The sequence below is a fragment of the Rhea pennata genome, chromosome 3 (genome assembly GCF_028389875.1).
Source record: "Rhea pennata isolate bPtePen1 chromosome 3, bPtePen1.pri, whole genome shotgun sequence".
In the NCBI taxonomy this organism is placed as follows: Eukaryota; Metazoa; Chordata; class Aves; order Rheiformes; family Rheidae; genus Rhea; species Rhea pennata.
Window position 1 is genome coordinate 29,721,923 of NC_084665.1, and position 12,271 is coordinate 29,734,193.

Below are 12,271 nucleotides of genomic sequence, written 5' to 3' on the forward strand. Positions count from 1 at the left end.
AAACTGAACAGTCTTCTCTTTGCCAAACAGGTCCATAAACTATACCAAGAACTGTTTCATCCATGTGCTTCCAGGAGCTTTTGGGGAAGAAGCTGAATACATTTCTCTCTTTTTGCCACCAAGATCTAGGCTATTGTAAAAAGTGGCCATCTGATATCAAGCTGTTTCAGCAACAGCAGCTTGAGCTGTTGTAGTTCAGCCAGCTATTACATTTTTTTAAAAAAATGCAAGTGCACAAAAGCTGTCGCTAACACACAAGTGTAGGCTTCAGACTCAGAAATATTTTCCCTTGAAATGGAGATTCATCATATCACATGTTAAAATGACTTAAATTGCACCTTTTTTGTTACATTCCCTACTAATAAAGCAAGCAATATCTCCAAGTAGCTAACTTTAATTGAAGTTTATTAGTCATTTTTTTCAAACTACTTGAGGTTAGGGCCTCTTTTCATCAGTATTTGGTTCAAGCCATTCAGCTGACTGCAAACAAGAATGCAGTAAGTGATTTTCAAAACTAACCGTCAGACCCATGACAACAGTCAAAGGATCTGGCTTCTCAAAGACTTTTTCCTTCCAACAAAACCACAAAAAGTAGCTGCCAAAGCCTGTTGCCAAAAAGTTTTCCCAATACTGACTCTTCCCAAGTCCAACACTGTTCTTTTTAAATAACACTATCATTTTTTAATATTGCTGTGAACAGTAGTTTGTCATGACTTAGTTACTTTTCCCTGCATAACTTATGCATTATAGCTTATGCATTATTCTCTCAATTTTCTTGTTTCTTCCTGCAAATACTGTTGCAGAACAACTCAACCAGGGCAATCAAGATTACACAGAGAAAAACTATAACCAGAAATGGAAGCATTCCAATCCAGTCCTAAATCCCAACACAGGAATTACTCTCAAAGGGGTGATGTGAGATAAATTACTTCAGACAATAATTCTGAAGTTATATTGACTAGACACTACATACAAAAAGGTACTTTTGATACAAAACCCCAGCAATATGCTTTTAACAAATAACTGTTACAAGAACAGCTGTTTTAATGCAATAAAGCTGCAACAAGCACATTTAGTTCTCTTTACCTAATACAAAAAGGCATTTCCACAAAAACATTTTGCAGATCATCGATAAAATTGCTTGTATTACAGAAACGACTGCTGAAATCAGGCAAGTTTTAATTCTTGTTGATACTAGGCCACATAAAAATAAAAGAGGAGAAAGACAGAAGATGCCCAGTGAACACAACCGCTCAGCAATCTAGTTTGGCCATTTATCAAAGGGTACTAATGTTTAACCTACAGAAATTCAGTTAACTGCTTACAAGTGAGATGCAGGATGATACGCTAAATGCATACATGCAATTGCACACGTGTGGAACAAAAGTTAGAGAAACTGAGTTTAAGCAACACAGATAAATGTTTCCAGTTATGTTCTATTTCAGTAAGTGGTTTTGATATTAGTTAGAAGTTTTAAGAAGATACACAAGAACTATTTCAATCAAGCTCTTCCCAAATAAACTGGAGGTATCTTCTTGTAAGCTCTCCCCTGCTCCCCCTTCTGTTGTGTTTATTTGGCCTTAAGGTTGTAAACTTACACAACTACTAATTTCAAAGTCTCACAGATATGCTTGATTTTACATTTTAATTCTGTTGCTTTATTTCTCCATCTAACCCCAGACCCAGTGCCTATGAAGTATATAGAAGTTTTGCCACAGGACTTCAATGGCAGGACCAGACATCTGATGGACAGTTTAACAGAAGTTACTTAACACAACACAAAGTCATAAGACTAGTTAACATAAGTCAATAAGGATTAACCTTTTCAAAAAAACAAGCCTCATCCCAAACACAAGTAACGTTATTGATCAGTGAATATTTATATTCATGGCATCTTCTAGAATACTAAATACTTGGGTCCTTTTCCTCAAGACATTTTTCATTTAAATCAGAAGTGAGTTCTTACAGTTTTATAAAATACGACACAACTCCGACTCCTAGATAGCCTCAGAATTCATGTTCATGTGCTCCTTCTCCTAAGAAGTTAAAATAAAGGTGGATTAATCTCACTTAATACACACTCTTACAGACTGCCTGAAACATAGAAACTGAATAATAACAGTATGTAAGAGTTATGTCAGAAAGACTATAATTTTATCTATGCATCTCTATATAATCGAATTTGTTGTCCAAAAACAAAACCTATGAAACTCTTACAATAATATTCCCCTCTTATCTGAAGTAAACAGCAATAAAGACTGAAAGAAACAGGCAACGAGTTTGTGAACATAAGCAAAAAAAAAGAATAGGCAGAGAAAAAAAGAAGGCAAAATTGCATCAGATTCGAAAGGAAACAAACAGCAATTAGGAAAGACTCAAAGAACCTGATATGAATCGGTCAATGGCAAGACAGCACAATGATGTAAACATATTCAGAATATGGATTTGAAAGACCCATATTTAGGAAATGTATTAATTACTTAACATCATTAGGTTGTTTCGTTACACCAGAAAGATCTCAAACATCTTACTAATGAGAAAACTGTTAAAAAATGTATTTCTTTGTACTATGATCAAGCAGAATACTGAAGGTCTATTTTTATATTTCAAGCAAGTATTTCTCAAGATAGATTTTGATATACTTTGGCCAACAAAACTGCAGAACAAAATTAATTATGTGAGATTATGAGATCTAAGTATTTCTATCAAAACTTTGTATTTTGAGTAACAGCATTTTTAAAATAGCTTTTAAAGCTTGTTGGTATCTGAGAGAGTATTTAACTTGTGAATAGCATTTTGTAAAAGACAACTTCTGTAATGTATACTTTGTACAATGAACCTCTCAGATGTCACAGAAAAAGCCTGATCCTTCATTAACAGAACCTTATTTTCCTTTTACACTTTAAGGAAAAGTCTTCTATACCCTGCACATCAGTCTAGATTGCATCTGTTAAGTTTCAAAAAAGATTTCTTAACTAGAAGTCAACAAACTTTATATTGTATTTATCTACTGAATAAAATGTAGAAAACGGCATTGCATGTGTGAATTAAAGGTATAACTCACAGCCCCGCAGATTTTTGGCTCTTTCTCAAGCTTGAAAAGATTGGAGATAATAACCAGCATCACCTCCTACAGAGAAACAGACTCACAAATGTAAATCTGTGCTAATTTAAACTGAGATTCCACATACTGCATACCAGAAAAAAAAAAAAAAAAGCCCAAATCCCTCAGGTCACATATCACTATGCTTAAAGAGTCTCTCTGGTCTAAACCATTCAAAAACCCAAGAAAACAAAGTTTGGTGAAGGAACTCTATCCTCACCCCAGAGTCAATAGGCAGAGCTGGAGCGCAGGTTCCACAAAGCTGGGGAATGAAGTGATTAACCCTATTGAATGTCTTGTTGCTGCTTGGAGAGGGTTCCCATTCACCAGCTACTCATCACTGGCATCATGGCACTGCTGTGGGAAAGAGATCATGGGCATACTCTAGACACCTTGCATCACTTCAGTCAAACTTAGTCAGTAGTCTTTGCCAATGGCAAATTAGGAAGTTTTACACCTTTCCAAAAAGAAGGACGTAAAGACATCTTCAGTTGTTTCCCTTGCTTTTCCAAGCCAGGGGATAGCTAGACTGATGTAAATGCACATACCCTGCAGCAACTGTATCCAGCCTACCTAAATAACGGATTTATTTAAGGTTTCCTACTGTAGCTGTTATGATAGCATTTGAGCTACATGCCAGTTGGCTCCCAGCAGATGCCTATGGTAACAGAGTAGCTGATAACGCTCTTTACCCAATCCTACAGAAAATTTTTCCTCATTGCATGTAATTTTGTTTTCATTACATTCTAGTGCCAATCATTAAGTAATAGAGTCAAAGTAATTATTCTTGTATATTAATGATGAGCTCACTAGTGTGCAAAATCAAAATAGTACCATAATGCGGGTGGGGGAAGAATGAGAACAAACTGCCAAGGACTAGTGCTTTCTACCACCACCTACCCTGGCTGCCAATTAAAAAGAACACTTACCTTCTCTTCATGAAGGGATTTCTGAATTTAGCTCCTTATTTTTACAGAAAAATGCAAATTACAAAATTCTGAACAAGCAAGTAGTGTCTACTTCATAAATATGTTAATTTTTTGGAAAGACCTTTACATTTCTAATTAAATTTTCCTCAGACAGTTTCTTCAATGACTTGCAACATCACGCATCTAGAGGTAACACTGCTTGGAAATCTGTCTATATGACAATATTTTAAATGGGAAATATCACTAACAATTAAAAATTGTTTTGTCAAGTGAAATATGAAGCACATACCCAGGAGTTTTAAAGCTGATTTTTAAAAAACTGCTTAAATGATTGAGAATTCTTACTCCTAGAAAGAGATAGACTTCAAGGAGATAGGAATATCCAACTCATTGTAGCAATACTAATTTACTCTTTCAGAGGATTCAGACCAGAACATTTAACAGTAAACAAACACTCTGTCCATGCTACAGTACCAGAAAAGGCGTAAGGTAACCCAAATATGAATCATTTTGAAGAGATTAGAGATTTTTGGACTAGGGGAGGAGGAGGAGAAAGGGAGGTTGTTTTCATTCTGTAATTAAAACATTACCTCCTCATCACCTCCCTTGCTAATCAAAAACATTCTGTACATTCCTTCATCTTAGAGAGTAATCACTAAAGCAGACATATCTAGCTCTAAAATAAAAGAAAAAAATCTTGTTTTATTAAAAAAAAGTAAAGTAATAAGTGGTGAATCAGTGTCCCCTTCCAAATAAAACATCTGCAAGGGGGAAGGAAAGGAAAGAACTTAATAGAACTGCAGCTAGGTAACTAAACGCCCTAGTTTAGCAGGGAGTAGCAAGTGTGTGCACAGAGACTGAGGTTTGTCCTTGTAGCATTTAATCCTACTCATACTGTGCAATTCATCTCAGCACGGTCAGAGCAACCATAACTCTACTCCCACTAGATGGAAAATTCCACTCTGGCTTAAGTGAAACTGTTCAAAAGCCTAATTAGAATTCTTCCTGCTAAATACAGTTTTGTTCAGAGAACTGCCCATTCGCTTGCAAACACACCAAGAATTTTGTTCATCCTCTCAGAGCAACAAGCAAATAACACTTTATTGTGGGTAAAGCCCTGGAGTCTGAAGATCAGTTACGTTTCATATTCTCCCTTCCTTTATCTCTGTTGCACAAGCAGTATCTATCCCTTACAGAGGGCTACTGCATTAGAAATCTAAAAATTTCACAGCAAAATATGGCAATTAAATGTCATAACTGCACTGGGCTAGCATGCAATCATATGCATATATATATACACATTATATAATACACTGAACGAGTCAAAGAAATGGTTAATACATACAATTTAGTGTCTTGATGAATAGGGCATTTGGCATCATGCCTTCTCTTTGATCCCTCTCCAAGTGGGATCAAGCAGTAATTTTCATTACCATCTTCTAAAGAACAAGCAAATGACTGGGAAAGAATTTTATTTTAATTCATCTGCTCCTGCAGAAGGGAAAAAAATCTTAAGGAAGGAATTATGTTCATCTTTCCCAGGTTAATCACCTGTATTCATTCCAGCTAATGTAGTCAGAGTGAAATGAAAATAATCATAGTATTCACAGAGCAAGTGTGTAAGAGCTGCACACAGAAATACAGCCAGCGATGTCATGTTGACCTATATCATAACTATGTACATTTTCCCCTGCAGAATCCTTACTATTGTTTCTTGGCAGCCATAAAAAATACCAATGCTTTGCTAAGTAATCAATCAGAAAATGCATATCTCAATGTCTAATACAATTTTCTCTCAGAAAGATTTAAGAATTTTACCCTAGCCTTAGCTCAGAACTCCCAGTACTTACTGCCAAGCTCACGAGAAAGAAAAGCCAAAAACCATCATGTTTATCTCCCACTCTCATTTTATGAGTACAGTTTCTAACAGGAGTTAAAGGGGAGAAGGCCCACTGATAAGAGTCTCTGAAATGTTTCAAGTTCTTCCTTAACATATTTTGTTAGCTTTTTTCTACCGAGATCTTACAAAAGGAGTTCAGTTCTCACAAGAGAATGAGCTAAATAAGTGTTACTGCTGTTAGAGAGTTATTTTGCTGGTATATATACACACCTTGCTAAAAGTAGCATGTCATGAAAACATAAAAACAAAATCCAGAAGTTTTTTTAAATGGGGTTTTTTTGGTTAATCTATTACGGGAATCAGGTACTATTCTGAACCAACCAACCAACAACAACAAAAAAATCCACAAAACCAAAATCGCACTCCTCAGTGGAGTAACCAAGACATAAAGGCAGAGCTAATTAATGATGTAGGCAATAAATGCAGCCCCAATAGTTCCCAAAAATTATTTACGATTCAAGGATGGCAGCAAAACAAACAATCATTTTAATAAAATACTTTTAAATACTGATAAATACAATGTTAAATACAATGCATGTACAAGCTGTTATTACAGATTTTTCTGTTAAGAAAAAGCAGTAGATTATTTTTATACTTAAAAGTTCTGCTTGAATTTATACTTGAAAGTTCACTCCACTGCTCTGATCTGAAGCCTTAGCACAGATAGCAGGACTTCCACTCAAATATTGATTACTCTTTATTTGTCCTCACCTAGTTCTTTATCTTTAATCAGGCACTCCATCGCACACCAGAGGGGTACACAACAGCAAAATATCTGCAAGTATCTCCATGTTACCACCATATAAATGAAGACTACACTACATAAAAGTTTGGATAAGATACCTTAGAAATATATTAGATATGGGAATCATTACATTTATGGGTTACCAACAATCATTTTGCAGGACTGAAAAACTCTACAAAAATTTTAGCAATGCAAGAATTGCTTTATGAAGCCAGTCAAGCCCACCAGTTCATTTACCCTCTCTCAGACAGCAACCATGCTGTACAGCATTTTCAGATGAAGTTTAAAAACAAGTCACATAATCACTTGCGTAAGGTGAAAATTCTTTCTAATCTCTGAAAACAACTATTAATAAGAAAGGGAAGTCCAACAACTCAACACCAGTGTTCTTCCTTTAAGAATTAAATCTAAAGAGAAGCTAAAAAAGGCACTTTGTAGGAAAAAAAAAACTTACCTTACAATAAATGGGACAAATGGTGCCATGCTGAGGGCTGAGTAAGTGCCATCCATTGGAGACGGATAGAGCTTTCCCAGAATTAAAAGCAAGAGGAACAAACTTGGATGGAGTTTCAACTCTTCACTTTCACTAAATGAAAAAGTTTTAAGAAGCATTTGGTTTAAATAAAAACAAGCAAACAAAAAAATCACACAGTATCATCTTTCAGGCTAGACTCTGAGACACTGCCACACTCAATACTCTTCTGCATTTCCAGTTCCAGGAGATGCTTTAGATTGGCCACTGCAAGAATGTGAAAACCTTATGGGATCCAACATGTCATCCAGTAAAGGTACATTCTTCTATCACACCACTGGGGACCCCTACACGAAAAGGGCTGAAAGCTGCGTTGGCCTTACTACTGGCATTACTGATGTAATCAACACTCTATGCCAGATACATGACAATTTCTGTAAAGCCGGTGAGAGCTTCTGCAACGCAATTCCCCCTCTTTAGCCCAGCTCCTCACCTGGGGTGTGAGTTCTTGCAGAACTGACAATCTAGATAGCACGGTACTGAGCCCATCCTGTGAAGATGGCCTACACCCAGCACTGCCGGTACCAAATAGGACTAAGTCCTTCTACACAAGAACTGGCTTCTTCTCAAAACAGCAATGTGTCCTTGAATCAGTTTTCTCAGCAACCAGATTCAGTTTTCTGCCATTTTCTATATTACTCCTCTAATTCCCAAGGATGGTGAACTGCCCTTGCTTTTACGTGACATTAGAAAATAGAGCAGATAATGTTTCTTCACGAACGGAACGACTGAGAAAGCAAAGTTACAAAAACATAGTTAAGGGAGTCTTTTTTTGGTTGGGAAGGAAATATGTATTTGGTGAACAGAAGGTTTTATTACAGAATAACTCTTCTAATCGATATCAAGTGGTATTGATTGAAGTGATTCATATTGTATTTCTGGTTACTTTTACAAGTCAAACATCAAAATTATCTGTTTCAGCTAAAGACTGGAGGTGGAGGGAACACATATCTTAACTTGCGTTGAAAAAAGCATTCAATCTTTTCTAGTTTAAAGATTTCCTCAAATTTTCTAGTGATGACACTGTCACCCTTAGAAACGTCAGGTACTGCAGACTACATGGAATACATGCCTTCATTTTCTTAGAGCAGAGAGAGCGTAACACATAACGGCTGACAAAACTCCTGTTCCCCACTATCCACTTCAGACCCATCACATAGATTGCTGAATCGCCTGTATCAGCTGCTGAATTTCCACAGTTTAAACCACAGCATTTTAAGAAAAAAAACAAAGCCACAGTGGTTTACTTCAAAAGTTCACGAACCCGGGGGAAATAGCATCAGCAGCCATACAAACTGTATCATCCACATTGATCAAATCAGAACTCTCAGACACCATTTGTTGACTCCTTAAAAAGAGATCAAGGACCTTTCCTCAAAATCAGTACGACATAAGTTGAAAAGTACTCTTTTAGGGTTACATGAGGTTGTATGACTCAGTATCATTTAAACATTTTAGCAAGTCTCATTCACTGTTAAACATGAGACAAATAGCCAAACACCCAGTTTCTATCTCTCTCTGAAAAGATATCTTAGTTATTTAAAGTCTGATCCTAGGTACACAGCAACAGCAGGGAGAAACAAAAGCAGCTGCAAATCACTCAACATTAGTTCATACTCCAGAGATTCACTGCAATGTTCAAAAGTTACAGGTGAAAAAAAGGCTAAGCAAAACACACTAGTAAAACTACACAACTTCAAAAAGCACTGATGGGAAGAACAGCATTAAAGTATACATGACACACCTCTTTGCAGTTTAACCTTTACGTTGCACGTTAAGTAGTAAATCTTTCTGAGATATCCTCTTACCTGTCCAAAGTATTGGCTACAATCTCCAACTGTTTCAGAAGGAAAGGATAAAGACTTGGAAATCGAGAGAAAAACTCCCTTCCTGTCATTCTGCAAAAGGGAGTAAAGAAGAGTTACAGTTAGTGTTCTCCGGTAATACATTACACTCAAAATACCAGTTTATTTATTAGATTTTTTGATGATATAGTGAACTTGGAGAGCCAGGAGAACCATTTGCCCATGATGTACTCCTTTTAGGCAGGACAAAATGTTTTTGTTAAATATGACAATACTGTCTAGTTTACCCAGCTTACATAACAGTGCATATATGAATACTAGCTTCATCAACTAGGCTGTTCAGACCTTTTTGGAGAAAAGAACGTTAAGCCAATTATTTAATCCCACTAAAAAAAAAAAAAAAAAAGATACAGTAGCTTAATTTCCAGCACCGTTTTAACAACTTATCAAAGAAGTCCATATTTGCATTAGTATGGCTACTGTATTAAATAGCTAATAAGATATACCTAATATACTTATGTAATATACTGAACAGATGCTCATATTTTACTGATTCTAACAAGAATAACTTAAAGAAGATCTGTAAAATACAGCAGCAGAAAGTGTCTGACCTTCCATTAGCCCTTTAGTATCTTTTCCATCATATGGCAGTGGTGGCATTTCTAGGTCACACTTCTGCTTGTATAGATGTAGCTTATATGTAACAACCATATTCAAAACAGAATAGTCCGCCGATGCCTATCAAACTCATCATCAGCCAGAATTAGTAAAGCAGTATAGTTAAGCCACAACAACAAATTAATCCAGGCTGAAGAGACAAGGAGAGGTTTTTCCTTTTTGTTTTATAATCTTTTGACCAGAAAAAGGAGGACTGTTTATAGGAAACCATTTAATATCTTTTAAGTAAGAACCTTTTTAAATGTTAGCTTCAAACCAGCAAACAGATCCAGGTCTACAAAAATAACATAATGGGATGGTAAGATTGAATGTTTGCAAAAATAAATGTACAAAAAAAAAGAAATCATGTAAGAGTAAATCAGCACATGGCAAACATCACTAAAACTTCATCCAGCACTCAGCTAACAAAACATGCCTTAAGCCACAGGCCATAGAATAAACACATTGAAAAAACAGATCACTAGATGGAAACAAATGTTCAAAGAAGGAGGTTCAGGAAGCTCTGAAGGTACGTAAGAACAGTACACTGGAATGCTATAACCAAAAGCATGGCCAAGGATTCTGAAATAACTTCTAACAACAAAAAAAGATTTCAGTTAAAAAGTTTAGATGAAAGCTTTCTAATTATGAATAAATTCAAAGTGAAGTATTAGAAGGGACGGTTTAAAATGTCAATACTGATAACTACTTCACAGATTATTTAAGCAGATAAACCCATGTAATTTCTCATCACAGAACCCCAAAGGGTCTGTGATGACCCCAAACCACATGCTTCTAACGTCTCATAGTCAAGACTCCAAAGCTTCCTCTTCTAAGCCAATCTAACTTCTTCAAACAACATCAGATTTTCTGAACAAACATCGTGAGCAAGCTGAAAATATAAAACCCAGAGACAGCACAAAAGATAAGCTCTGTGTAAATTCATGAAGTCAAAAGGCACATAGTACATGTCTTGATGAGGTTTTATTTATTTAAAACATTAAAAATCTGTATTTTAAAATCAATTCTGAAAATGTTGCATCACCTCCAGCTTCTGCACCCGAGTCCATCAGGCAAAGGCAAAATAGAGGTCAAGTCTCCTACGGAATGTATAGCCTCTGGCCACAAGCCTAAGAGGACCATATGCAAGTAGCATGTGCTTTTCTCAGAATATATTACAATGGGGCTGTTGAAAAACATTTGTTGTATGAGACTAAATTCAGTAGCCAAGTTTGAATCAAAAATAATGAAACTGAATGTTCTTAAAAACATAGCCTTAAATTTCTTGGTATATAGTGTGGTTTCCTACAATTTTTTGACAGGGAGAGGCTACAACTGAAGCAGGTTAACTTGTGTAAACTCTCACTTGGTTTACTGCTCCACAGGTTACATGAGGGGAAAAGCTAATTAAAAGCCATGTGTTAATCACCACATGTCTGCAGAAAAGATTCCCAAAGGCTCTTTGAGAAACATGACTGTCTACGAACAGACTGACTGCCAAATGATCATTTTAGATGGCTTCCAATTCACAGAAGAAACAAGAAAGACTAAGCATTAGCAGAAACACTGTAAAATAAAGGAGCTGGTTTTAGGGAAAAAGAAAAAAAAAATACCACATAACTGATTGAACTGTGAATCCAATACCTGGAGATGTCAGAGAGAAGCAGAGAGTGAGAAAAGCAGCGAGAGAGATAGAAAAGCAGCGCGAGAGAGAGAAAAGCACCTACAGTAAAACATGGAGATGATTAATCATTTTTTTGATTATTGACAGTGCTTGTTCCTCCTGGAAATGTGTGCGCATTATTATGTGCTGCAAGCCCATACAGGTATTTGTGTACAGTAACTGAGACTGGAACAACAAGAAATGCAATGCTCACATTTTCAAAAATATTCAGGACACTGAGCAAACTATTTCCATTAATTTCCTCAAGCATACACTGCTTTGAAAAACCAAAAGCCACATTTCAAGATCTGGCTCATTCACTGAGTGATATAAACAGACTTGAGCATGCATGCATACGCACACACACACAGATGTGTAGTAGGGTTCGTAATTAATAAAGCAATTCGTATCTTCAAAAGATAAGTCTACTTATAAAGGAACATACCAACCATATGTTGACTAAAATAATCCAAAATCACTATTAGCAGTTATCATGGAACAAACTTGTTCCTCTTTTCCTAAAGTACATCTGACAACAAATGATAGATTTAAATTGAAGATACAGATAACTATTCATTCTTTCCATTAGTCACTGACACAGTTCAAACACAGATTTCTGGCAATGTAACTACTATAATTAAATCCTTAAAACCACCATTTTGTAGATCACAGGATTTTACAGCTACCCACCCTAAAGCATGTTTATAAGACACGTAATTGGGAAGAGCCATAAGACACTAACATTTTTCCCATATCCAGATGAAATTACTTTATATTGCTTCAGAGCTCATTCTCTGACAGTATGTCCAATCACATGATCTGTAACAGCAGTTTTTTTTCCTGTTCATATCCTGAAGTAGCACAATTTCGCAATCCAGAATTTCAAACGGGATTACTGAGATCTAAACAATTGATTGGTGGTAGATTATTTACTGCA

The 12,271-nt window shown here is 36.0% G+C and overlaps 1 protein-coding gene across 3 annotated transcripts in view; it reads right to left on the reverse strand.

Moving 5' to 3' along the window:
• Window positions 1-12,271, reverse strand: part of THADA (THADA armadillo repeat containing) — a 170,297-nt gene that overhangs the window by 98,526 nt on the left and 59,500 nt on the right. For all 3 annotated transcript variants that reach the window (XM_062571896.1, XM_062571899.1, XM_062571897.1), the window contains 2 exons: window positions 9,018-9,107; window positions 7,132-7,263 (listed from right to left, as the gene is read on the reverse strand). In XM_062571896.1, the coding sequence (XP_062427880.1) occupies window positions 7,132-7,263; window positions 9,018-9,107 (222 nt within the window). The remainder of the gene's footprint in view (window positions 1-7,131; window positions 7,264-9,017; window positions 9,108-12,271) is intronic.